This window comes from Epinephelus lanceolatus, chromosome 2, assembly GCF_041903045.1.
Source record: "Epinephelus lanceolatus isolate andai-2023 chromosome 2, ASM4190304v1, whole genome shotgun sequence".
Taxonomy (NCBI): domain Eukaryota; kingdom Metazoa; phylum Chordata; class Actinopteri; order Perciformes; family Serranidae; genus Epinephelus; species Epinephelus lanceolatus.
Genome location: NC_135735.1, coordinates 11,693,622 through 11,721,388, shown reverse-complemented (window position 1 = coordinate 11,721,388; position 27,767 = coordinate 11,693,622). Strand labels below are relative to the sequence as shown.

Below are 27,767 nucleotides of genomic sequence, written 5' to 3'. Positions count from 1 at the left end.
AGGCCTAAAGCTGCAAATCAAGGAGCTTTCAGACATTACATGTTCACACAGGACAATAGCACATTGTGTGTATTGTGTGTGTTTTTGAACTGAACACCTCCTCTGGGGGAAATACTGGAGAAAGTGTTGAAGTTGGCGGCCGGGGGCGGCGGCTCTGTCCGTCACCATCAGCCTCTCGTGGAGCTGTTACAACAGTCAGACTGTGTTAAGTGCTGTGGGAGTGTAGCCATGGCAACCGTTTTGTGGAGTGTTTGTGAGTGTTTCAAGGTCCCACGGGATTTGGGGGGGTGGGCGAGCGAGAACGAAAACAGTGTGTGTGCATGAGAGAGAGAAAGAGAGAGAGTGTAAATCAGTGTTGGCTGGAAATGCCTGTGTGACCTAATGCACATCTGTGTGTGTTGGACTGATATCTGGGGAGAGTTTTTAAAGAGAAAAGTTCTGTCTTTGTGTTCAGAGCACTGAGTCTCTTATCTGAGTGTGTCAATACAAACAAACAGCAACCTGGGTGGCGTTGAGCCCTGATGATGCTCTGACAGTGCATTTGGAGCTGGACAGAGCAGAGCGGCTTGTCGCCTCCTGCAGCTGCTCCTGTTCGGAGCTGCCATATCTTATTCATAACCCGTTGCACAGTAACCAGATCCAGCAGAACTAATTATTCCTTCAGCCTCGTTCTCAGGCTGCTGCTGCTCACATCTGAGTTTGATACACAACGGCTCCTGCTCTGATCTCAAGTTCCTATTTCACGTCAGTTATCTGATGGTTTTATACAGACTGATGATGTTATTTTAATTTGTGTTAACCAGACTCATAAAAGATGCATTTCAGGTGCCATGAAGATGCACAATAACTTACAGTTCTGATTTCATTTTTACATTGTTTTGTGAAATTCCTTTAAAATTAACATTTGTATTTTATTATCACAATCTTAACCCTACAGATATGATTGTATGATACTAATGGATCCTGCAGGTTTCTTTTGTTTTCTGCTTGTTTCTTGCAACAAAGGTCCTTGGCTAAATGCAAGTGTTGCAATCTGCAGAATCTGTGAGAAGAAGAAGATATATTTTATCAATCCCAAAGGAGAAATTCAATTTTTTTTCACTTTGTTATCATATACTGTACACACAGGCCTGAAATATACACACACACAAACAGGACCCATGCATGCATTAAGTGCAGGGATGTCAGGGTGGGGGGCCTGTCCATGGGCAGGTGCCCTGGGCAGTTGAGTGTTCGGTACCTTGCTCAAGGCAGGAGGCGAACTGGCACCTGTCCAGCTACCAGTCCACGCTGCATATTTAGTGCAGACAGGAACTTGAGCCGCCATCCCTCCGGTTCCCAACCCAAGTCCCTATGGACTGAGCTTCTGTCACCCCAAATACACCAGTGTTTGCAGGAATTGCTCTTACTGTTGTAAACACAACATTTAAATCTGGCCCCTCCTTCCTACATACACTACAAGCTATTGTAGGAACGTTACATTGGTTGTAATGAAAAAGCCAATACTTTAGCATGCTAACTAAGCTAAGCACCAGCACCTATCTTTCCAACAGAAAACAGGCCAACTCTGTGTCGCCCTTCATCCTCACCCCCCCCCCCCCCATGTGCTTGTCAGCAAAAGTGAAAGTCAACCCCAGATTCACTCTTTTGAATGAGCTTTGTGCACGTTTTGCTTTATTTGCTTTTTTTCTGCGTTGTTACTGCAATTTTTTGTAGCTTCCGCTTGAGGACCAGACACACTAGCCTGACATCAAAGAACTAACGACAACAGACTGTTGCATTGTCTCATGTCACCTTTGTCTCAGCCAAAGAGTTGCGCGTGATTACACCGCAAAAGACTAAAGCCAGTGGCCAACTAACACATATGTTCTGTGCCTCTATACCAGCAGGCGGCTTTGGGTTGCATTCATCATTAAAAAAGGAAATAGGAAGAACGATAGGACGGATTCAAGATGCTAGTTAGCAAGTTAGCAACCAATGTTTCTGCTAAGGAGTTCAGTGGCTAAAAAAGTATGACCGTACCTAATATAACAAGTTTATTTTGATCTCACGCCTTCTTCGCTTTAGTCGTTTGTTTGCTGTCCTCACCGCTAATTAGAGTGATTTCACTCACGGACGGACTATACCATCTCCGACACCAATCCATCGTGCTGGATTGGCCAAGAAAAAGCTGACAGACGCTCACCAACAGCCCGACATCGACCAACTGCAGACACTTGGCTTGGTGTGTCAGGGCCTTTGGATGCATGCTTCTACAGTCTAACGCCTGGTTGTCTCAACCTCACCTGCGCACTGTGCCCAGAAAAATAAATAAATAGATAAGAAGAAAATAAGAAATTCCAGGCAGAGGGCAGAGTCTTTGCAAAATAATACATCACCACACACTTCTGGTGCGTCTTTAGTGATGAATGAGAGGGATTGCTTTAGCATGAGTCTTTAATTTCTTTCAAGGAAAGTCCTGCATAGCATACCTTTAACTGTTTATTAAGGGTATTTGCGCTGCCTATTATTTCACTAAGGGTATCAACTATAGTAACATTAATAGAGTATGTTCTATCAACTGAAACATAGATGAGAAAAACAGAAAGCACAGAAACGGTCCAATTTTGTCTCACGTGTGCACATTCACTCAAACTGGTGACCTTAAGTTGTTTTTAAAATGTTATATCCATAGCTGACTGCCTGATTCGACACTTCCAGGTTTTTTCTCCACTATTTGGAACTCAACAGAAAACAAAAAGCGAATCAGCTACCAAGTATCAACTTCAACATTCTACATATTGCTGCCGACTGACGAGCCAGCAGTGATCATTAGGCTGTTTAAATGATGTAACCGATGCAAAATATATCACTTAACCATCAGGACTCTGTGTATTTTAGAGAGATTTATTGGCAAATTAATGGAAATTAATACATTGTCAGGGAAAAACAGAAATATTTAAAACACAGAGAGTGACGAGAGGAATTTATTTTGTTTCCTGTAACAGGCTGGGCTCTCTGAATGACTGTAAACACAGACGTACACTCGCTGCCTCTCACTGTGTTACTCCCCTCACAAATAGTACACATGCATACAATATTGTCACTGATCCACTGTTATGATATCATCTTACTTTCCCCCTTGGGTGAGTCACATGACCCCTGTTAGGGTGAGAGAGGGAGGGTCAAAACACTTCAATGAAAACCACATGGAGGGAGGAGAGAGCTGCGACCAAGCAGAGAGAGGAGAGAGAGGGGCCAACGTGAACCACAGAGACACACGAAGAAGAACAAGAGAGCAGCTGTAGGAAAAGATCTGAGCCTCCAGGACCAGAACCAAAGGTCAGACCCGGGAGCAGAGGCTACACGACAACCAGAACCAGAATCAGGACCACAGACCAGGAGCAGCCCAGTCCACCATGTCAGAGTCCATCAGGAGAAAAAGCTCCAGCAGACAGCTCCTGCAGAACCTCATCAGGTGAGAGGACAAAAATACTTTTAACATATCACAATGTTTATTTATTTACTTGTACCTGCAGGATAAAATTAGTTTATTCCGTTATGATACGTTATTGTCACAATTCTAAAGTATTTTACTTTATTATTCTACTTTTATTTTACTTTTACTCTTTAGTCTTTACTCCTAACCCAGCAGCACATGAAATATTTAAATCAACTGTCTCGACCAGACGTTAAAATTAAAATGCAGTAATACAATTATTTATTATAAAATAACACTGACAGGGGCCATTTTGCCTGCAGAAGGACTTTATTTTTGTTATTTCAGGAACATTTCTTCTTGCAACATCTATTAACTTTTTCTTATGAAATATTTTTTTCCCGTATGATGCTTGACTCTATCTTTCTGTCTTTCTATCCAGTTTTGAATGCAGTAGTTTTATTTGTACTACAGTGTAGATTTGATACTTTTACTGAAGTAAAACATCAGACTGAATATGATCATATATTGATATTAATATTTCAGGACTAGAATAAACCACAAAGAAAAACAGTTTATGTTCATAAAAGCACATTGCGAGAACTCAAACAATTTCTCCTCGCTTTTTATAATGTGTGTTATGGTTGCAGTTATAAAATTTATTTCATTTCGGAGATATTAAGGCATAATGTAATGAAGTACATTTTACGGTGTGTGGCTTTGACTGAACTTCTCACAGTTATCTGTGGTGGTCGTCATTTGCTCTTCCCACCTCTACCTCCACCCAGCATCCGTCACTTTTGCCTGGACTTAGATATTTTGTCTTACTGAAAACATCAAGATGACATCAAGTGGTGAACCCAAATTCCAGGCTCACATTTATTCTAATTATTGTAAGTGGGGGATTATTGCAGGATGGCTTGCTTTCATCTGTACTTCAATTTTAAATTAAGTGTCTCTGAAGAGAAGAGAAGAGAAATTTGTCATACAGCTAGATTACGAACACACACAGAGCACACAAATTTGAACACAAATAATTTTATAATGTGTAACAAACTTTATTAAAATATGTAAAACATTGTGCTGAAAGCCTCAACACAAGCTCACTTTAATGTGCAATAGTGATAGAATGACATAAAACCTGAAGCACATCCACCTATCATCATTCAAACTAGTCATCAGTGGTTAAAATAAGATCACCATCATCACCCACCAATATGATATGGAAGTCTGATCATCAGCGGACTTGTCCCGACCACTTTACAGTTTAAATGCATGATCTACAAACTGTAGACTGCAAGAAATCTGACAGTAGTGTCCGTGCTGTCAGTCATATTTACGGCTTTTTACTTTCTTTGTAAATCACTGACACAAGAAAATCCAAATTAGGAAAAGCAGTTGAGCTCAAGTTTGGTTTGAAAAAAGGGCAACGTCGACAGCAAAGTGTGATAAACTGAGAGCATGTTTTTGTTGAAGTCTTAACATCTCAGGACAAATATTTCAGTTTAATCATGACACACATTATAACAAGTAAAGTCAGTACAATCAGAGATGGGTGTAGTAGCCATTAGAAGATTGAATATTTAAAGCATTTCTTCATTAGCCTCAGTATCACCATGTAGTGGCTGCAGATAATGAGGGGTATACTGCGTTCTCAGAAAGAGAACAATAAGGGACCTAGAATCAAACCATGTGGAACACCAAACAAAAGATGAGCAGAGAACAAAGTCTCCTATCCATTTGAGACCATTTCAAAGCCTGTGGCCAACACCTGTTGTCAGAGGTGATTGTGGTGAATGCTGCAGTTTAAAGGAATACTTCACTCACAAAAAATGATAATTAGTATGTTAATTACTCACTGTATGTAATTTTTTTTTTTTTTCACAAATTCAAGGTGAGAAGTGGTGAGTTATTGATATACAGATGGTCATTTTGCAGGTGAAGTATTCTTTTAAGAACTGCTAAAATACATTGAACACCACAAGTAATTATCAATGGTATATGACATATGCCTGCAAAGTACACTGATAACATTTATTTTCACAGAATGTGTTGGTTTTTCCAAAGTTATTTGGTTTCCAAAGCCTCACACCAACCTCTAATGAATCAAGCTGTGTTACTCATGAACCACTAATGTGATTGGCTGGTAGTATTTCACCTGATGTACCATTCTTTATCTAAGACCATATCTAACAGTATAAAAACCTGATGCAGAAAAACTCACTACTGATATCATTAGTTTTTCCAATTATGACGGAATTCAAAGCCATGAGCAGAATTAGCTTCATACTTAAATCGCACTTAAAAACCATCAAGACACTTCTGCTTTCATTTTTCTTTACTCTACCACATTTATTTGACCGTTGTGGTTACTACTAGGGAAGCACGATAATATCGGCACGCCATCTGTATTGGCCAATATCAGCTTGAAAATGAAAAATTGGAATCTGCCAACATGCTTTATCTTATTTTGCACAATGAATGAATATTACATACATTGTAAAGTATTGTATTTCATGTCTCCATCTGCTGTTGGGCCATCAGGATAACAGTATCCATTCATAATATGATGTTAATTGCACTACAGAAGAGACTTGATGATGACTAAAATTAGCTTGGGAAAAGTGGATATATCTATCGGTATCGGTTATCGGCCAAATGAGTTGTTACATATCAGCATATTGGATTTCGGCAAAAAATCCAATATCGTGCATCTCTATTTCTACTTATGTTGCAGATGGATATTTAAAAAAAACCTATGCATCCATCAGTATATAAAATATTTGAATTAAAAGTACCTTGACCAGATTGATGTTAGACTAGGGTTTACATGTAAATGCATAGTATATTAATATAATATGATGCACAATAAGTAAATTTACTTTTGATACATTAGGAGATATTTTCTTGTGCTGCAGTGACAGTTGATTTCTTCTGTCTTTTATTAATACCATACTTTAATCGCACTGAATAACATCTCTTAAATCCACCCAAGGACAAGGCAGTGTACCCTGGAAAGACTGGACGTTGCCTCGGTAACATCTAATAGGGATCCAAATCAACAATAAACAATTTCGTTTTCCATAATACTCCCCCTTTTGAAGGATAATGGAGGCTCGGTCATTCCTGTATCATCACAATCAGTTTTAATTCGATCATCTTTAATCATATCCTTTTGTTCTCTTTTGTACCCCGTCGCTCTTCAGCTCTTTATTGACCTCGTTTGGCCACTCAACACAGTCGACTGATTTATCTCCTCTAACAGGCACCAGGAGCCGAATTTAATGTGCTGTTTTTTTGTATTTGCATCTAACTACTGTTCCTTGTTGTCAGTGAGTTTCTTGTTTCCTCAGTGATCGGTGGAACATTGCTGTTCATACATTGTGACTTCACTGAAAATGACACTGAGCTCTGAGTTCAATGGCTTCTTTTATAGCTGCAACTTCCTTAATGGCCATGACATCATCTGGCAGAGTCCTGAACCCCCTCCTGCTCAACTACACACACACACACACACACACACACACACACACACACACACACACACACAAAGAAAATGCAGTTCCCCAGGCCTCCATTGCCTCATTGTGTAAATGGTGGAAAAAGTGATGCGTATCGGACAGATTTCCTCCATAATTTGCTCGTTTCACATTTATGCTTCACAGCATCGTGTTAAATGTCCCAGCAGACTCTGGAGATACCTGGAAGTACAGATTGTCCTGCAGAGACAATACCTTGTAACAGCAGTTATTCACCGTGTGAATAAAGCAGAGCAGACATGCCTCATCTACAACAACAACAGTTAGTGATTTCCTATTTAACACTTCATGCCGTTAATAGAAGGCAGTGACCTGTTGCCCTCAGCGGTGATCTGGACATGTCATCTGTCATCACTGTACAGCAGATAGTTTTCCAGCTTTGCTTTCGGAGATATTATGGAGCTCTCAAAGTCAAAGATGCTAGCTTTTTTTATTTTGTGCATATAGGCGGCCAGGTCTCCTAGAAAGTCTGTATATGTAGTCCTAAATTGTTTTGCCAATTAGGCTGTGGAGTCAAACGTAATCGCTGGATGATGTTCAGAGTCTATGTGTTTTTGAGTGAATGAAAAGCTGCAGCTATCTACCACACGTGAGTCACAAAGAGGTGGTCAGGGTAGATGGAGGGCGTATAAAGCTCAGGACTTAAACTACAGAGTGCATCCAGAATCCCGTCTGAGGTTAGGTTTGGCAACAAAAGCGCTTTGGTTAAGTTAGGAAGGGATTGTGGTTTATATTAAATAATTAATAAATAAATATGTTGTGTCTGAAGTCACTGCTGACTTTTTCTGTATTAAACTAGACTATAATCTTTCCCTAACTTTAATGATGTCAGTGCCTAAACCTCATCATAAAAAGTTAACAATGCTGTAGTCTATATGAGCTGATGCTGTATTACAAGATCAGATATTTTGGCAGAAAATAATGATAAATGCAGCCCAGTCACCAAAGTAAAATGTTGACACTGTACATTTCTGCAAACCACATTTACACTTTTACATTTGTATGTTTCATAACATATTTCAGATTATATGTGCATGAGCTGATATTCTCATCAGGATGAGGAGGAGATGGTGAATAAGGTGACGCCATGCTGCAACCATAGAGGCTGGAAATTGAAGTGCCAAATACTGCAGTTCCTCAAATGGCCACTTGAGGCTGGCTCCGAAACAGAGTAAATGCAGACAACTGTACAGGAGGTAAATATTTATATAACTTCCCTGTTAACATTTATTGAGGCGGTGGCCACTTGAGTGACAGGTTGACTGTGAGGTGTCACCACAATCTGTCAATCAGATCCTGCCCTCGGTCCTTTACAGCTCCAGCCTCTCGACCTAATATGGTCACCTCTGGCTCCAAAACAACCAAAATAGTAACGGCCAAAATGCCAAACTCAAGGCTTTAAAATGCAATCCACAAACCAATGGGTGATGTCATGGTAGCTATGTCCATTACTTATACAGTCTATGGGCGACACATTGGCAAGATGGCTGCCAAGCAACAGACATCAATTGACCACTGTTTGAGACCAACAAGAGTCTGGGACATTTCCAGCTGTGTTTGTTTCAACCAAACTCTGTATTTTAAGCCAAAACATGATCTTTTACCAACCCTAACCAAGTGTTTTTTGTGTCTAAACCTAACCATACATTAACCAAAGTGTGGTCACAACATAAAATTGAAACAAACGTAAAGAAACAAAGTTTCAACATATGTTGTTTGCAGAAATATACAATGCCAAAATTTATTGGGTTGAAATATGTTGTCAGTGAAAATTTTACTTATATGTTCAGTATGAACATTTTGTGACTTGCCTGATGTGTTAATTAAGAACATTTCTTCATTATGTTAACAGAAAACACTATTTATTTTTCAAATTTCCTGTCACAAATTTGTTGTATACAGAGAAAGGGGGACACAAGTTATCTTGTTGCACAAAATCACTGTCTTGATAATAAGATAAATTGTGCAAACATATTAGATCCATTTTTGTACATAATTCAATTCAGTTGATTCCTTCAAGTTAGGAGTAAAATACGTGATTCAAAGAATACTTTCCCTGCAAAGTGACCATTTGTTTATCAGTTACTCACCGTGTGTTTTGTTGAATTTGTGTCGAAAACTGTATTTTTGCTTACCTTCATGGAGAATCCAAAAAAAGGTGAACATTCTTCATGAATTGAAGTAAACAGGGACCATGTTTAACAACTGCAAAACTGTATCAAAACATCTTCGCTGTATGAGCACATGCGTGCATATGAATTCGCACACCGCTACTCAGTCATGCATGAGACTGTTTGTATTGACCTGTTTTAAATCGTAACGTTTTGGTGAAGATGCATGTGTTTGGGAAGTACTGGGCACACAACTGGACAAATGAGACTTGAATTATACCGCACCAGTTGTGTGAGAGTTTTCTAAATTGATGTTTTGATATAGTTTTGCTGTTGTTAAGCACAGTTCTGTTTACTTCATGAAGAATGTTTGCCTTTTTTTGATTCTTGATTGAGGCAAAATGTACGTGGATAAGTAATATACTAATGGTCATTTTGCTGGTGAAAAATTCTGTTAGCTGAAGCCTTTAAACATACAACACCACACATGAGGTCCTTAAAGGATTTCAAACTTCCCCTTGTTGAATCTAAGGCAGCACTGATGAGGTCCAGACAATCAAATCGTATCCCCAGTTGACCCAGTTCCCCCAAAAGAGTGGCCTCGCTGAGAAGCCAAAACATCCCTATCACACATCAAATTGATTTACAGCTAACTAAAGAGTGACTCTGCCAATATGGCTCGCACTACGTCTCTAGTGAGTTTGATCTTATGTAGGTCACCGTCCCACATAATAATGACCACAGCATGTCTGACTGTTTGACTCACTCATGGCCAGTGTCCTCACCAGCAGCCATAACCAATGACATTCATCAGAATTTTATATTTGCCTTTATAAGATGCTGCTTTTTTTCTTGATTATTTCTTTCAGCCAAATATTTGATGAGCTGACATTGTTGGGAGAATTGATCATACTTTTGGGTGAAGGCCTTGTCATTGAATCTGTCCACAACTGGCCCGCACAAAGGCGGATGGTCTGCGTGTTTTATGTATTCTTTTAATAAGAAGCAACAAGCTTGAGGCTTTTGACTGTTTTTCTTCCATGATGTTTCTGCAGTGCTCGGACTAAATTCTCAATCTGCTTTTACCAGCAGAGTTCACCAGACCTCGCTCTGTGCAAAGATGCAAAGTTTATCTTAAGTTATTACGAGGCTTCAGCAGTCTTGAGATGATAAAACCAAGTGAGTGTCCCCCAGAGTTGCAGCCTCTTTAGTACCAAATCTCCTCTTTGTGTTATTGTCCCATCAGCGCAGCCGAGCAAGGATGGAATTTTATACTAGAAAGACAATAACATTAGAAGATATCCACTTGATTGTCTAACTTGTCAAACCCACACTGCCGAAGCCTCAAATTAAAGAAGTATTTCACTACTGGAAAGATGTTCTTTTCATCAGACTGGGCTCTCTGTGCAGCTGAAAGATAAACACACTTTTGACAATGGTGCTACATGACCAGAGGAACAGAGGAAAGGGGCTGTGGCATTTGCTTTTGCTTGAGAAACCTACAGCTACCAGAATGCACTGTGCCGCACCGGAACAATAAACGCTCCCACTGGTGGGTGATGTAATGCAAGTTTGGCCGCTGTGACATAAGGAAAATATAAAAAAAGCAGCGGTCATGACGACTGACAGCATTTGAGGAACCAGACTTTGGTGTCAGTTCTATTGAAGTCAATGAGGTGGGCACATCATGTTACATTTTAACCCATCATATCTTTATTATTTCAACTTTGACTGAAAAATCCTTCTACCAAATTAAAAATACACCTTACATGCTGTTGACTGACTTTTTTTTAATCTAAATATGCATGTTTTTTTTCCTTGTTATTGGTCTCCAAACAGATCATGCTGCATCCAGCAGCATCTCAGCCTCTGCTGGATAGAGCCAAAAGTCTGGCTTCTCCAATGCCGTCACTGTTGTTGTGACCGTTCCGTCTTTTATATTTTTAGATCTGAGCACTGGTAGGATGGAAGGAAGTTTAACAAAGTTTTTTTTTGTTTACACACCCTACCCACATTGTTATGATGACACAAAGCTGGCGGAAAATCGGTCAAGTATCCCTTCAACTTGTAAACTTTGAATATATTTTGCACAGAACAAGGACTTTAGATTTTGTCCTCCATCACTTTGGAAAGGATCTTGTAATGTCCAGTATGAACAGGAGGATCAGTTACACTCTAGTGTTATATATGTTAGCTACTGTGTATATGCACATTTTTTTAAAATTAATTAATTTATTTGTTTATTTAAAACAGGGAATATAAAAAGAGCAGCCGCGCACATCCAAAAAGTGAAGAAGGTGCTGGGCTAAAAGAATTAAACTAAACAAACAAGGAAAAGTTCTTTTTCCATTTTAGGTCCATTTATTCCATCATCATGGAATAAATGGACCTAAAATGGGAGCTGAAGTGTGCGGACTTTCTTTGTTTGTTTAGTTTATTTAAAACAGGGACAGTACATATTGATGAACATTAAATGTAAATATGTAGGATTGTAGCCAATGGCTAATTTTCATCCTCGGTCCCTTGACAGGTTGATGTTTAACTAATAATAATAATAATAAAAAAAAACAATAACAACAAATAAGCAAACATATAGCGAACAGTAATACAGACATGAATTGGGGGACCAGTTGAAAGTGCAAAAGTGCTTGAGTGTAAATTAAAGTGTGATGTGCAAAGTGCTCAAGTGCTTAATATTATTGCACATTGCCCATGTTAAAGTGCTAAATGAATTGCACACCGCCCGATTGCACAGGTTTATGAAGTGCCAGTCCAGTGTGCAGGTACTATTGCACTCAAATTAGCATACATAGATGTATTTATGTACGCACAATTACACTGAGTTACATAGATATTGTATGTATGTGTACAAGGACTGGCTTGGCTTGTCACCGGCACATCCCAGTATACAAGCCAGACCACGTCCTGAGATGGTTCCCCAACAAAAGACAGACAGTGCTTTGTGCTGTTATATTGCCCATAGTGATTGCACATTTTATTGACAGACGTGAAAACTGTGAAGGATAATTCTGGTTTATTACACCTTGAGTCTTGTTAAAAAAAAACTGAGTGGCCTCGCCCACTAGTGTGTGAATGTGTGTGTGAATGTGTGTGACTCTTAGCGTAAAAAGCGTTTTGTGTGGTCAGATGATGAGAAAGGCGCTTTACAAGTGCAGGTCCATTTACAATACAACATGATTATCATTGTTTTCCATACTCTAAGTATTGTGAAAACATACGTTAACTTTTTTTTCCAACTGCAAATTAAGGAAACATCTGTTTTTATCAAATAAGTTTACACTCTGTTCATCTCACTTCAGTTGTTTTTATTTCAGCAAAATGTATCTAGTAGACTGAAAAAGCAATTGACTTCAATATTCCAGAAGGGAAAAGTTTCATTTGCATTTGCTATATTAATAATCTATATAAGTAAAAGATCAATACTGCCGTTTGTGTGTTGTTACAATATTGCCATGCAAAATATCATGAAGCTAAGCTGTACTGATTTTTCCCCCACCCTAATATGTTTGTATATGAAAAGTGGCTTATAGGTGTACAAATCTGATCATGATCATTCAAGCAGTTAGACAGGTTTAATACAGTTTAGCCAGAATATTTAAACCACTGTATTTGTAGGTAAAACTAACCGTCAGTGTATCTCAAATGATGATAACAATCCCTCATTGTGCAGAACAGTGAGTGCAGTGGGTCAAAGTTGAAAACACGAGTCAGTCTGTAAATTCTGCTGGATGTTTACAACAGCATTTATTTTCTCTTTCAAATCCGTTTGGAGTGCCCTGACCCTCAGTGTTTGTTTATCAAGATTTGTGGAGATCATGTTTGTTGTCCAAACATGGCACCACCTTTGCCATCTCAACAATTACTTTGGTAACCGCAATGTCATCATGGCCAAATCTCAGAAAAGCTGTAAACCGTAATCGTCCTTTAAAACCAATGACATCAGAATTCGGAAAACTTGTTTGCACCCAACCAAAGTCTGTTGACAGGTGCTCTCCAGAGATGGGTGATTTAAATGGCTGACCGAATATTTCCAAACTTCTTGTTATTCCAATTTTTTGACAAGACTTTCTCCAGACCTTCTGAAGTATGACGAGATGGAGCTGTGGCTGCACAGGATTACAGTCTCCCTCCATCCTCCTCCTCCTCCTCCTCCTCCTCCTCCATCTCCTCACCTCCTCCCTCCCCCCTCTCTTTGTTTCTCTCCAGAGATTGAACTGAAGTGAAACAGCACAGCAGCTGGCTCCAGCTCCTCCAGATGTGCTTGGACAATAAAAAGAGTTATTGTTATTAAGTCCCTCCCCCTGGAAACAGAAGAAGGAGCTTGCTATGAAAGAGAACAACTAATTCTTTCCTATGATTTTTAAATCCGCTTACCTGAGAAAAATCCTTGTACATAAACTTTTTTATAGATAACTTTCAGTGTTGTGATAGAAAATTAACAAATAGGAAATGTGGATTATGTGTGGCTGGCTGCCAGAGTGGTTCATGGTTTATATTTTTATTTCTCTGCTTATATAGCATCTGTCTTCACTACACCAACCTTTATTTTACATCCGCAAACTCTTTTACCCTGGGGAAATTTTTCCTGGATTTACCCTCAGTTAGGAGAAATCTCCAGCTTTGCGGCAACAGTGTCTGTTTGTCCTTGTTTCAACATGTTGTGCACAAAGCCAGATCTGTGAAGAAATGGTTTTCCCAGTTTGCTGTGGAAGAACTTGACTGGCCTGCACAGAGCCCTGACCTCAGCCCCATCCAGCAGCTATGGGATGAAGTGGAGCTGTGAGCCAGAGCTGATCGCCCAACATCAGAGTCAGACCTCACATACTCTTGTGTCTGAATAGGAGAAAATCCCTGCAGTCAGCAGGTTCAGCATCTAAAAGAAAGTCTGAAACCACAATAGTGGAGGTTGTTATAGCAGCACTTTAATGCCCATGATTTAGGAATGACGTGTTCAACAATCATATAACTGTTACGTTCCTTTGTTTTCCACCAAAATAGGTCAACGGATTCTCATAGAACACTTCGTATGATATCCTATGAATTAGCGCCCCACGAATGACATTCGTTACATCCTTAATGTACAGATACTTTATTAACGTGAAGTTTCCCGTTGGCCACCATAGTTCTCCTACACGCTTGGCACACAAGAGAAGTTTCAATTCTGCAGCTTCACCCCTGGATACACTTAAGTGGACACACTTAAACTTTAAATAGCTTCAGCGAAGAAGAAGTAGATGGTACTGTCAGAGAGTGTGAAGTAAGATGATTCTTCTGACCTTAAAGCGACTTAAAGGGGACAAACAGAAGGATTGTATGTTAAGGGGTAAACATCCCTGTTATCCTTGGCACTGCTGCTGACTCTTCACGCACAGATGTTCTTCAGGGAAAGTTTAATTCAGAGTGTTATCCTTGGACGGTGTTACTCGGCTCCTTTTGTTCTTTAAATGAGTATTTCTGGTGGTGTTGTAGGAGTGTGATGACAGCTTGTTGGTGTTGGTTGCAGTTTGACAGCCCAGCGGAGCCAAGAGGATGCTGAGGAGGTGGAGCGGGAGCGAAGGAGGAGGGCCAGGGAGATGCGGAGAGGACAAGGGAGCCCCTCCTGGCCAGAGCCCCCCCAACACAACGAGCTCACACACAACATAGAGTGAGTACAACACACTGTTACACACACACGCTTTACTCCTCTGTGCAGGCCTTACAGCTGGCTCACTATGCTGTGTGTAAATATTAAAGCTTGTGGTAACGTGGCTGTAGATTCACTACAGCAGGTGCCTGGGGGCCAGATTCTGGGATTTTAGGAAATTCTGAGCCTCCCCTGGCACTTTTTGATAAGCAAGCTTTATTTTGATGCTTTTTAATGCACTCTGGCCTCTTATTTACATTGATACTACAAAAAATCTCGTTGTGAATCAGTTTATATTCACAGTGAATTTGAAAATGGTCGGCGGGCCACCTGGCAGCCTTTCACTGACCAGAGCTGGCCCATGGGCCTCAAGTTGAGTATCACTGCACTACAGTCAGTCCAGGTGGCACAGGTAATATAGATTTGGTCCTCAGCGTATTTTACTGTAAGTAAGTTTCGATCACTTCATCTTTCTAAACATTTTTCAGTCATGCACAAAACGGGAAACTCTGGAAAATGATCGTGAAAAAAAGTTTTTACTCTCACCCAAAATAAAAAAATAATTCGGAACAAGTAGCTACTGTGGAAGAGCTATTTCGCCGTGATTTCAGGGTTATAAGGTGGACCAAATGTTGTATCAACTATTAAAGCTTTTAAGGAATAATTTGCTTTCTTGCTGAGAGTTAAATGAGAAAATGGACACCACTCTCATATGGTTTACGAAGAATCAGTAGCCAGTTAGCTTAGCTTAGCATAAAGACTGGAAGCAAGGAAAAATTGTGGGCCTTGCTCTATCCAAAAATAACAAAATCCAACTACAAGCACGATCACTGATTATCATTTTAAACCTTGTCTGTTTAATCTGCACAAACAAACCATACATCTTGTGGTTCTCTTTCATAGCATTCCTTTCGTGTCTCACATTAGGCATTCCCAATATGGAGATGCTACTCAGAGAACCGGGGTTACACAAGTAACCTAAAGTTATCTTTCAAAGCATTCATTTCATGTCTCACATTGGGAACGCCTAATGTGAGACACGAAACGAATGCTATGAAAGAGAGTTACGCAAGTAACCTAAAGTTTTATGGAGTTGTTTCAGTGTGACTTCCTGTAATCTCCTTTATGCTAAGCTAAGCTAACCGACTGCTGGTTGTAGCTTCATACAACACGGATTTGAAAGTGGCAACTTTTGTCTTGTGTCTCTGTCCTCAGCTCAGTTTGGGACTGACAGATTTGAGTTCTCTATTTTGAATATGGCCAGTTTGTTTGTGTAAAACTGCCCTTGCTGTTTACAGCTGAGTGGCCGTCACCTGCAGTGCTGATACAGTGGAAAAAGACTTGTTTGTGTGTGTGTGTACTTAGTTACACAGTCCAGTGATGCAGCAGGTGAATGAGCTGAGAGCTGCTGCTGTGCCATCAGTTTGTGTTTCATCAGTCAGAGATGTGACATCTCTCCAGGGACATCACTGCTGAGCAGACTCATTTACAGCACTGTCAAGTAAAATGCAGCTCACTCATCTCATACTGCACTGTTCACTGAATCAGTCTTTAGCTTCATGGTTACTCCTGTCGGGAGATTTGAATAATATGATATACTTTATCTTTGGTACTTTCAGTATATTTTGATGCTAATACTTGTCTTACTTGACTTAGCAGAGTATTCCTACATTGTAGTACTATTATTTTTACTTCAGTTAAATATTTGAGTAGGCCACTCATTCCACATCTGTGATAAACTCAGCTCTTGGAAAGGAATTAAATAATCCGTATTTCAGGTATGTTTATGCGTAGTTTCTTGTAGACTACTGGGGACACTGATTTAAAATGATTTAAGTCCTGGGTCTTCATCAAGGTCCTCAGAAGTTATTTGTCGAAACATAAAACCATAATATAACTGAATGACTGTCTTCTTATGTTGCCTTTCATCCCACCAAATATAAAAACGGACGTCTTTGGTGGAGGTCATTAAACCTAACAAAGGATCGACTACCAGTCAGCTACATTTCAGACTGAATTCAGAGGGCAGTCGTAACTGTGTTTGTTCAGCCAACAGTGTGACTGTGTGTGTGATACATTCTCTGTCAGCCTGAATTAAATGAGGGTTAAACACACACAGTTAACATTGGGAACACACTTTAGTTTCTCTGGAAAAAACACATCAGCCTTTAGGTGAGTTGTTGGAGCTGATGAGGTCCAGTCTGCTGACCGGCGCTGACCTGGAACAGGAGGCTGCACGCCTCTCTGTTTATTGTTTCCATGGGCACCGTCTCTGTTGTTATGGAGTCCGAGGCTGCAGGTCTTGTCTGCCACCTGGCTCAACACTCTGCCCTGTTAGAAACCTTTGGGTGGTACTCGGCTGCCTGGGTAAAAAAAAAATCAACAGCAACAGGAGACAAACATTTACAGCTTGCAGCTTGCATATTTAGTTTCTGCAGTTTTAAAATTTTCAGCACGTCCTTGGCATCACTCATCATTCAGATCTAGATTCAGCATGTGGGCGAACACGTCTAAAAAAAATAGGGTTGCTGCTTTGGTTCTACTAATTCAAGCTAGACAGTAACTTCAATCAATCATCTGAACCATTGACATGGCTGCATTACGTAAAACTTACAACCAATAGCTTTACATCACTTCCGGTCAATCAGGTCATGTCACTAAACCATAACACTTCTCCACTTGGTTCTCCTCAGGTTAGACGAGGAGCTGAAGCCCAGATGCCGCCTGGTCCTGGATGAGGACGAGGGCTTCAGCGACTGGAGTCACAGGCTGGAGAGTCGTAATGAGCAGGAGGTGCAGGATGACTGCAAGGCCAGAGTGCAGAGACTTTCAACACCACAGTGGAAACCAGAGCCTGAAGAGGGGAAACAGCAGGAGGGTGAAGAGGAGGAGGGATGTGTGCCAGAGCGAAGCAGTCGGTCCCAGGAAGCTTCAACGAGACCCCCAGAGAAGGTACAAACGTAACATATCAATACAGTCAATACTGGGGGTTTCTTAACAGATGAGTTTGTATTGTCCTGGAATTTTGTAAATATGGCTTTCCCAGTTGACTGGATGATATTACAGTCTGGCATGCAGCAATGAATTGTTTTAAGAAGTATAATCCAACAAGCCCTTAGGGTGCCGCTGGGTTGGGTATCTGTTGTTTTCTGCATAGCTGTTTTCACTTTGAAATGCCTTAAAAACCATTAGATGGATTGCTAAGAAATATAATTCAGACATTTATGTTGCTTTTAAGAGCAATTGTAGTAACTTTGGTGATCCACTGACATGCTAAACTGAGATGATAAAAACAGTGAGCATTATACTCTGGGCCACCTATAAAGGGGAAAAATGGGGAAAGCTTTCTGGGGTCCTTGGGGGGATGGCATAGAGGACAGCAGAAATCATGTTCATCCTTCAGGCCCAGACAGACAAAACCAACCAACATCAAAATGACTGTTGCGTTGTCCTGAACACACTGCAGAGACTAGACTACAACCAACAGCCAAGTAGCACATATGAGTTGCATGAGCAGAAACAACTCTATAGCAGCAGGTGGCTGTAGTCTGTATTCGTCATTTAAAAAAGGGAATCCAGAAGACCGACAGGACGGAATCAAGATGCTAGTTAGCCAGTTAGCACATTAACAACACAACAAAACAAAGGATATTTAGTGTGAACCAGTGATCAGTGAAACAAACAATTATCAGCTGTTTCTGCTGAAGAGCTCAATGGCTAAAAAAACAATCTTACCTAATATAGCAAGTTTGTTTTGATCTCACTCCCTCTGGACTTTAGTCGTTTGTTTGATTTCCTCACCTCTGTTTTACTTTTACTATTAAGAGTGATTTCATTCACCAATTGGCTCTGCCACCTCCAACGCAGATTTTCCAACTTGCTGAATCGTCCAAATAATGCCTACAAGAGCTGACTAGTGCTAGTGCTGCTGGACACAGTGCCAAAAGTAGGCCTTCTTTGGTGCTCACCAAAAGCCAGATATTGACCGATGGCCGACAGACAGCTTGGTGTGTCAGGGCCATTAATAAATAATAAAAACCCCATTTTATTTAGATTCAAAATATTCACCGTTACAAATTAAAACAACAAAACTAAACATTGTAGGCTATTTAATGTAGCTTTAGTAAAATGTGGCCTGTTTCATAATGAGAACCGGCTCTTCTGAAAATGATAAGGGTCATTTTTTGTCTGAAATTGTTGCAAGAGGAAAAAAATGCAAGTGGCAGGACCTGCACATAAGTCAGGATGCCAGCGGGGAGGAGGGCTTTAAACCAAAATAATAATTTGATGACCAACCTTTTTTCAGTCAGCTCAGAGAGCTGCTCCCAGCCAGGCTGAAGAGGCGAGCGATAGCTAGGTAGCTAGATAGCTAGATAGCGATAGCTAACGTTACAGCTAATGTTACTAGACACTTGGTAGCTAGCATCATGTACATGTGTCTATGGGCTTTACTGGACATTTCCATGTTCCCAGCCATTTCTGTGGGATAAACATTAGCATTTTAGCATTGACACTGTGAGCAGTAGCTCAGTCCATAGGGACTTGGGTTGGGAACCGGAGGGTCATCTGTTCAAGTCCCCATCCGGGCCAAAATATGGAGCGTGGACTGGTAGCTGGAGGGGTGCCAGTTCACCTCCTGGGCACTGCTGAGGTGCCCCTGAGCAAGGCACCGAACCCCCCAACTGCTCGGAGCACCTGTCATGGGCAGCCCACTCTGACATCTCTCCACTTAGTGCATGTATAGGTTCAGTTTGTGCATGTGTGTGTTCGGACCTGTGTGTAATTGACAAACAGAGTGAAAAATTGAATTTCCCGTCAGGGATTAATAAAGTATATCAAATTTAAAAAATTTAAAAAAAAATATTAGCATGTTGGTGTTAGCATTTAGCCCATAGTGCCCCTAGGCTGAAGTATAACTGCTATCATGGCTGCTGACTCAAAAGTGAAGGCAATAATTATGACTACCATTATTTGTAACTACTTCAACCGTATTTTTTTTACACAACATTCCTCAGATAATTCTGATGCGTATTGATCGCCGTCACTAAAACATGTGACTAAACAGGCCCTTAATGAATTTCTGACCTTACTCAGGTGTACAATATCAGTCTTCAAACTCTGTTATACGGTCCATGGAAATGAAAACTTACTTTCCAAGCTTGATATTTAACATTAACCTGTAGCTAAGGTTAGTTCTCAAAATACCTCATAATGTCTGTTCACTTCTGGTACACTGACACACTTTCAGATACTGTACATACCATCACTGTAGAGCATCATGTTATCTGCTTTGCTTTTGCTTCATTTTAGATGTCCAACAACAGAAAGGAAGTCAAGACGTCATACAGCTCATCAGTCTTCGTGTCACAGGACACCAGGGCGCAGCATGCCATGGGCCAACCCCCAGACAGGACGTCCTACCTGGCAGCTGGGACAATGAGGCCACGGTGTGTTCTCCACTCACTGCAGACAGTAACATGTTTTTATAGCCCTAATTGCAACTGTTAGTGTGTTGGGATCTGAACATGCTAATTTCTTTAATCAAGCTATCTCCGTCACAGTGGAGCGGCCTGCAGGGTGGATGGGGAGGTGGAGCAGGAGGAGCAGAAAGAAGAGGTGCAAGAGATGCAGGCTTGTCTGCAGAGGGAGTGGAGGTCAGCAGAAACCCGGAGGTCAGCAGAAACCCAACAGAGCCCCAGAGATGAAGATGATCAGGAGGAAGAAGAACTGAGCTTTACACTTGAGGAGAAGGACAACCTCTGCCTCAGGAGGGAGGAGAAACACAGGGACGAGGAAGAACAAAAGATGCCAGACAAGGTAACCTTCCCAATAATACCTTTGCTACTGTCACTGCTTGCTGGGACTATCACTATTACCTGTACTTTTTGCTTGGAGGAAACCTAAATATGATATTTGTCAGTTGGTCTTTCCATCGTCTGTCATCTCAGTCCACCCCAAAGTATGTTTGAAACTACTATCCAGATTGGGAATATTTTCATGGTCACTGTTATTAAATGATTATTACGGTAACTATAAAGTTTAAGGCAAAAAGCCTTTTTTATGCAGAGATCCCACAAGAGGGCTGCAACAAAGAGCCGGCTTTGTTTTTTTTTGTACAGAACCTAACAAACCAGGCATCATGCTGCCCCAGTGTCTGATTGTAGATAGCATGCCAGCTAAAGGAAGTAAAAGAGGCATGACGTGGGAAGCACACCTCTCTGCCCTTCCACGTGCAAACGAGGAAAGCCTGAGGCAGAGATAGCAAATCTCCCTGCCCTTCCATGTGCCTGCATGGAAGAGCAGCAGCAAAGACCCCTCAGGAACAGAACAGGGCAGCATCAATGACAAACAGAAATGATATTGATAAGTCAGACACAACATGAAAAAGGAGGAGCTGGGGTGGACATGTAAAGTGGCTTGCAGAGGAAGCAGCAAGAGTAGGCAGGCCAGAGCAGTTTAAATAGGGCACTCTGAATGAGATTTGCCGATTGGTTGCATAGAAAGTAATCATGTGATCTATCAGCTGACTCCCTCCATCAGTCAGCTGATCCATCAGTTAACTGGGCTGTTGGAGGTAAGCTGATGTAGCTGGTATGTGATCTATGCTTGACATGGTGTCCTGCCTGAACTAACGCTTTGCTCAATTTGTTCAGCAGCGCTTTCTAAACAATAACAATGGCAACAATCAAGTAACAATCATATGGACATTTTTGGTTGCTCTTCTGCTTTGAGTTAGCTGCTAACTGCCATTAGCTGCTTTTTAAAGCTCCTGTTGGTCACCCATAACAAAAAACGTCAGATCCATCCCGCCTTGCTGGCAATCACTTTTACACTGATGTTGATTCAGCACTCTTTCTACCTCTGCTGCCGGCTTGAAAGCGGCTCGACATTCCCACCTAGAAAAGGCAGTTTAAAAGGGGCTAAAGTTTCTGTTTACATGCCGTGTTACTCACCAAAGCACACTGTGTATATTCTCAGCAACAAACATGCTGAATCCATTTCCTTCCTCATAAAACATTTGAAAAGCTTATTGCAAAGTTTGAAACAGGCTTTGTTTATATCCATGTTTACTAGCACTTCCCTACCTTTGCTGACGCACTGCTGCATTTCTTGGCACATTACTTCCTCATCAGTGGAATAGTGTGAAACCACTGGCAGGAATATGTACTGCGTCACCCACATGTGAATGAGAACAATTTAAACTGGGGCCCCTTCTTAAAGACATCTTTTCAAACCACTTATCTAACCTTTTGACAAAGCTTTTTATCAATGCTGCACACTGTTTTATTTCTAACGTGTCTTATCTGTTTTATAACTAATAATATTGTTTTTATATTATATTATTGTTGGGTATTTCATTCCATTTTATTTCTGTATTATTTTTATTATCTGACTTTTTTTTGACTCTTTGCAGCCCTGAAATGTTTTAATGTTGGTTCAACAATGTAAAGCATTTCATAGTTTGTTGTTATTATTGTATTAGTTGTCAGCAACTCCACAAGGTACTTTTAATGTCCACATGTACCTTCATCAGGACAGTTTTTTACCTTCATGATTGGCCCTCCAATGTACGTTGTCTTTCACATTATGTGGAGATATGAAGGGCCTCTGGTAGGAGTTCAGACTCTTACTCTTACTCTTACTATTCATAAATACTAAGCAGTAGTGTGCCGACACAAAAGCAAACACGTCTTGTTTCTCCCAGCGTTTCATAAAACATTTAATCATACACATGTCCGCTTATTAGAAAACTCACAGTTCACAGAATTTGGCTTCAAACCTGAAAGTAATAAAGTACAAGAATGCAGCTTTGGAGCTCAGGGTGCAGAAATGAGGCTTGACGAAGGCAGCCATGATGTAAGACGTCGTAACAAATTCCTACTTTTAGCACCGGCGGTTCACCAGTGTTTTATTAGTCTTTTGCCACCAAATAACACAGTGAGGGTGAACAGCGTGAACACATTTTTTAATGTTTAAACCAGAGAAAGAACAGGTAGTGAGGGAAACTGCTCTTTAGATTATACTTTTTTAAAGAATAAGAAACTTATGATACTGTTTATACTGACCTTCAACTATTGATCAGACTTCTGCTCATGAAATGATAACATTGGTTGACATGTGTATGCTGGTGTTGTCCCCAGAGGCCAATGGAGGGCAGGAGGAGTGAGGAGGTGAACAGAGAATCTGCAGTCTCTATCTGCAGCAGCAGCGAAGGCGAGGAGCCAGTAAACTACGGTCCCATGAGCCCGACATTCAAGGTATCTCAGCGAACCAAAGACAGTCTCTACTGTGAAGTTTTCCAGATTCTAATAGTAATGCCAGAAAATGATGTCATGAATTACTGATGTTCACCATGCTGCGTCTCTTCCATGCTCCCTGCTGGTCCTCCAGAAACTCCTCATCCAGTTTTACCCAGTAAGTCCTGTGCATGTGTCAACTGACCGTTTAAACTAAGGTTAAATTCACACTTTATGTTTAAAACAGGAGTAACATGCGGCATGTCAGAGCTGTACTTACAGTAATTTAAATGACTCCTGTGAGAGCTGCAGTGATCTGTATATCAGCACTCTCTGTCTCATTACAGGATGAAGTGAACAGCAGAGTCTCAACAGACGGTAAATGCTCGGTGAGTGCTGCTGTGCTGTAGATGTGTGTCAGGGTCAAAGGTCAGCAGCTACCACAGAGATGGAGAGAGATGGGGTAGATCAGTTCCATGAATCTCTGCTTCTGGAGTTATCTTTTTGCTTGCAGAATCAACAATATCTTTAATTTTTGTATTGTTTTTAATATTCAGATTCTTAAAACTTGCTTCATTGCAGATTGTTATTATTATTATTATTATTATTATTGTTATATTCTCCAATTTATGTCATTTAAAGCTCAGCTAGGTAAACAGACAGAGTTTCTTTCACCAGTCTTTGGACAAATATAGCAAATGTCTGCTAATGTGATAAAACTACTGCCTGTCTCTTCAGCCAGGATTAACAACTTATGGAAAGATGAATTTCGTAACACCTTGAACAGCTCATTTTTATTTGATCCATATTCCAGATTTTAGGGGTTCTCTCAAACCCCACCCTCAAACTAGTAAGAGAAAACATGTTTCTGCCTGCATTGTGAAAAAGAATTACAACTTTGTGCCAGTTTATAGTCTGAACTGCAGCCTGCTCCAATAAATAAAAGTCTGTGTTACTGTAGGTCATTTCCAAGGATATCAGTGTGAGTTTTAACCATTGATTGTCTGAATTATTTCCTCAGATCATGGAGAGAACTGAGTCTCTGAGGAAAAGGTGAGTTTGTGTTTGTGTGACCTGAGATAGATTTAAAGATTAATTGAGCAGCATTGTAATGCATCAAGTCTGTCTCCAGTGCTGCTCCACCTCTTGGAAATGTTCTTAATGATAAAAAATTAAATTTAGACATGCTGCTTAAATAAAGCTTCATCTGTTATTCTGTGTTATTTTTAAAGTATGTGTCTCTTGTGCAACAGCAGATTTCTAACAGTAATATACAGTACAGGCCAAAAGTTTGGACACACCTTCTCATTCAATGCATTTTCTTTATTTTCATGACTATTTACATTGTAGATTCTCACTGAAGGCATCAAAACTATGAATGAACACATGTGGAGTTATGTACTTAACAAAAAAAGGTGAAATAACTGAAAACATGTTTTATATTCTAGTTTCTTCAAAATAGCCACCCTTTGCTCTGATTACTGCTTTGCACACTCTTGGCATTCTCTCCATGAGCTTCAAGAGGTAGTCACCTGAAATGGTTTCCACTTCACAGGTGTGCCTTATCAGGGTTAATTAGTGGAATTTCTTGCTTTATCAATGGGGTTGGGACCATCAGTTGTGTTGTGCAGAAGTCAGGTTAATACACAGCCGACAGCCCTATTGGACAACTGTTAAAATTCATATTATGGCAAGAACCAATCAGCTAATGTCCATTCCTTGTGTTTCTTGGCCCAAACAAATCTCTTCTGCTTGTTGCCTCTCCTTAGCAGTGGTTTCCTAGCAGCTATTTGACCATGAAGGCCTGATTCGTGCAGTCTCCTCTTAACAGTTGTTCTAGAGATGGGTCTGCTGCTAGAACTCTGTGTGGCATTCATCTGGTCTCTGATCTGAGCTGCTGTTAACTTGCCATTTCTGAGGCTGGTGACTCGGATGAGCTTATCCTCAGAAGCAGAGGTGACTCTTGGTCTTCCTTTCCTGGGTCGGTCCTCATGTGTGCCAGTTTCGTTGTAGCGCTTGATGGTTTTTGCAACTCCACTTGGGGACACATTTAAAGTTTTTGCAATTTTCCGGACTGACTGACCTTCATTTCTTAAAGTAATGATGGCCACTCGTTTTTCTTTAGTTAGCTGATTGGTTCTTGCCATAATATGAATTTTAACAGTTGTCCAATAGGGCTGTCGGCTGTGTATTAACCTGACTTCTGCACAACACAACTGATGGTCCCAACCCCATTGATAAAGCAAGAAATTCCACTAATTAACCCTGATAAGGCACACCTGTGAAGTGAAAACCATTTCAGGTGACTACCTCTTGAAGCTCATGGAGAGAATGCCAAGAGTGTGCAAAGCAGTAATCAGAGCAAAGGGTGGCTATTTTGAAGAAACTAGAATATAAAACATGTTTTCAGTTATTTCACCTTTTTTTGTTAAGTACATAACTCCACATGTGTTCATTCATAGTTTTGATGCCTTCAGTGAGAATCTACAATGTAAATAGTCATGAAAATAAAGAAAACGCATTGAATGAGAAGGTGTGTCCAAACTTTTGGCCTGTACTGTACCTGCATCATGACTAACCTGAATGTTTATCGATTCTTTTAAAGCACCAGCAACATAAAGAAGACGCTGCCTCCTGTTGCTGTCTCCAAGATTGACAAGAAACTGGAACAATACACACATGCTCTCGAGGTAAAACCCCATTTCGTTACCTTCTTTTTTTCATTGGTATGTTCCTTGTATTGACTTGAGCAATAAGCAGGTATTTGGAAATGAATGTTTTGTAAACCCTGACAGTACCTACACAAACTGCCAACTGCGATTTTATTCTGGACAACCAGCTCATAATCACAAAAGACAGACATCTTCATCACTGCAGACCTCACTACTGGCCAAAGTGAACTTAAGTGTTGAAGATCTTCAAAATTCTGTGTCTCAAGCTATCACAGTGGTAAATCTAAACTTCCTGAATCTCGCTTTTTTTTTTTCACAGGTCTCCTCAAAGGAATGCAGATCAGGCAGCCAGGCGCTGACAGACCTGACGAGTCCCAGTGAACCCGTCTCCTCCAAGAAGAACCTGTTTGAGGCCGGGGAAGCCTGGAACCAGACCGCCATCTCAGTCACACCATCCAAGGTAAATGATGAAGTTAACTTTTACAGCATGACTGATACATAAATTTACTTTTGCAGTTGTCTAAATGAAGACTTCATTAACTTTTATTGAGAGCAAGCACAGAACATTTGCAAAGTATTCATGGTGACTGAAACAGTAACTGCTGACTGTTATCGCCCCGTTTGAATGTGCCTCAACCCAGAGATTCCCAGCCAGGGGTACCAGTACCACAGAGGGTACTTCTACAGTTACCAGGGGGTACCTGGAAAGACTGTGGAATAACTCAGCTAATTTGAAAGAAAGTTAAATGTTGAGTGAAGTTAAAGTTTGATTTGGTTAAAAAAAAGAGAGAAAGAAAGACAGAAAGATTCAAAAATTTGTGTACAGGAGGAAAGAGCCCAGTCTCTCTCCGAAGTCGTTGAAATTCAGCGCTTGGGCAGTGACTTGTAGTGTCAGAAACCAACTATGAGTGATATCAGGGGGAAACGTGGTGAGACAAGGACGAAAGTTGAGGCGGGCAAAAGGGGTGGTGGATGGGTCCAACAAACACAGACTTAAACCCAAAAGAGCGGTGTTCGCATCCTGTAAGATTCTAAAGGCAAACCTTGTTCTTTTTTTTAGTCAATTTTTAAAGATACTGTAAATTTTCCTGTGAAAATGGAAGTGTATTTTGAAAGAAGACAATCTGTGTAACACGCAGAACTTGACACCTTGTCCCAGAATGTCAACAACCAACAGACCCAGGGTACCTTGTGAGAATGTGTTGGCAGTAGCAGCGTGGAAACTAAACTACATTTTGTGTGAAGTCCTGCATCAGGGATAATTTGACGTTTTCTGCTGCTGTGCTTTCTTGATGAATATAGAATTCAAACTAATATTTAGGTTATATGAAATAGATGCAAGTAAACATAAAACAAATGATTTGTGTCCACAGTAATGACAAATGTTTCTTCTTTGTCTTAGGATGCAGATGGTTTGAAAGTCGGTGTGGCTGGTCTCATCAATCAGTGGGTGAGAGGAAGTGAAGACGGGAGCAGGTGCAGCTCGCCCTCCAGACCGGCAGTAAGTCCGAATTTTATCCTGAATGACCACGATTGTGTCAAACTTGTCTCCTAATGACTACCTTCTTGTGTTGCTTGATGTTTGACACGATTCACAAAGCACTTTACCCCTGAGCTCATCATTTTTCCAACAAATTTCAGCTCTGTGACATGAGATGTAGAACCCAGTCGACATTTGTATGTGGGCCCCATGTGGTTAGTAAGTGAGCTTAAAAAATGGGACCAATATGGGAATGTCCATGGGTTCCATAATGGCCCCATGCCAGTTACCCACATGGGTGGGTTTACCCAAGAGGGCCCCACATGGATTATGTTCCAGCTACCTGAGTACCAAGTGGCTATGGGCCCAAAATGGGCATCTTATCTGGGGACAACTTGAGTAAAACCACCCATGTGGGCAATTGGTAAGAGGCCATTATGGAACCTGTGGACAGTCCCACATAGGGCCCATTTTTCAGCTTGTTTACTACCCACATGGGGCCTACATACAAATGTTGGCTGGAAAGAACTGTTCATTTCTGTCAACATTTCAGTCCTTTCCCCTTTCTGTCTGCCTGATAACTTCCTTCTCTTTCCCCTATCTCAGTTTAGTTTCATAACTTTTTAGTCAGCATTCCTGTCTGCTCCTCTCTGCTTCATGCAACCA

General features: G+C 40.7%; 1 protein-coding gene across 2 annotated transcripts in view; it reads left to right on the top strand.

Annotated features, from left to right (window-relative positions):
• Positions 1 to 3,199: 3,199 nt before the first annotated feature.
• The window catches only part of LOC117253260 (uncharacterized), a 36,043-nt gene continuing 11,475 nt past the window's right edge, over positions 3,200 to 27,767 (top strand). Inside the window, exons 1-12 of one of the 2 annotated variants that reach the window (XM_033620640.2) lie at positions 3,200 to 3,457; positions 14,593 to 14,733; positions 17,406 to 17,664; positions 20,023 to 20,159; positions 20,259 to 20,529; positions 22,854 to 22,970; positions 23,104 to 23,127; positions 23,297 to 23,338; positions 23,971 to 24,002; positions 25,555 to 25,639; positions 25,941 to 26,081; positions 27,024 to 27,122. In XM_033620640.2, coding sequence (XP_033476531.2) covers positions 3,399 to 3,457; positions 14,593 to 14,733; positions 17,406 to 17,664; positions 20,023 to 20,159; positions 20,259 to 20,529; positions 22,854 to 22,970; positions 23,104 to 23,127; positions 23,297 to 23,338; positions 23,971 to 24,002; positions 25,555 to 25,639; positions 25,941 to 26,081; positions 27,024 to 27,122 — 1,407 coding nt within the window. In that variant the 5' untranslated portion in view covers positions 3,200 to 3,398. The remainder of the gene's footprint in view (positions 3,458 to 14,592; positions 14,734 to 17,405; positions 17,665 to 20,022; positions 20,160 to 20,258; positions 20,530 to 22,853; positions 22,971 to 23,103; positions 23,128 to 23,296; positions 23,339 to 23,970; positions 24,003 to 25,554; positions 25,640 to 25,940; positions 26,082 to 27,023; positions 27,123 to 27,767) is intronic. The other variant, XM_033620641.2, reaches the window with a different exon arrangement.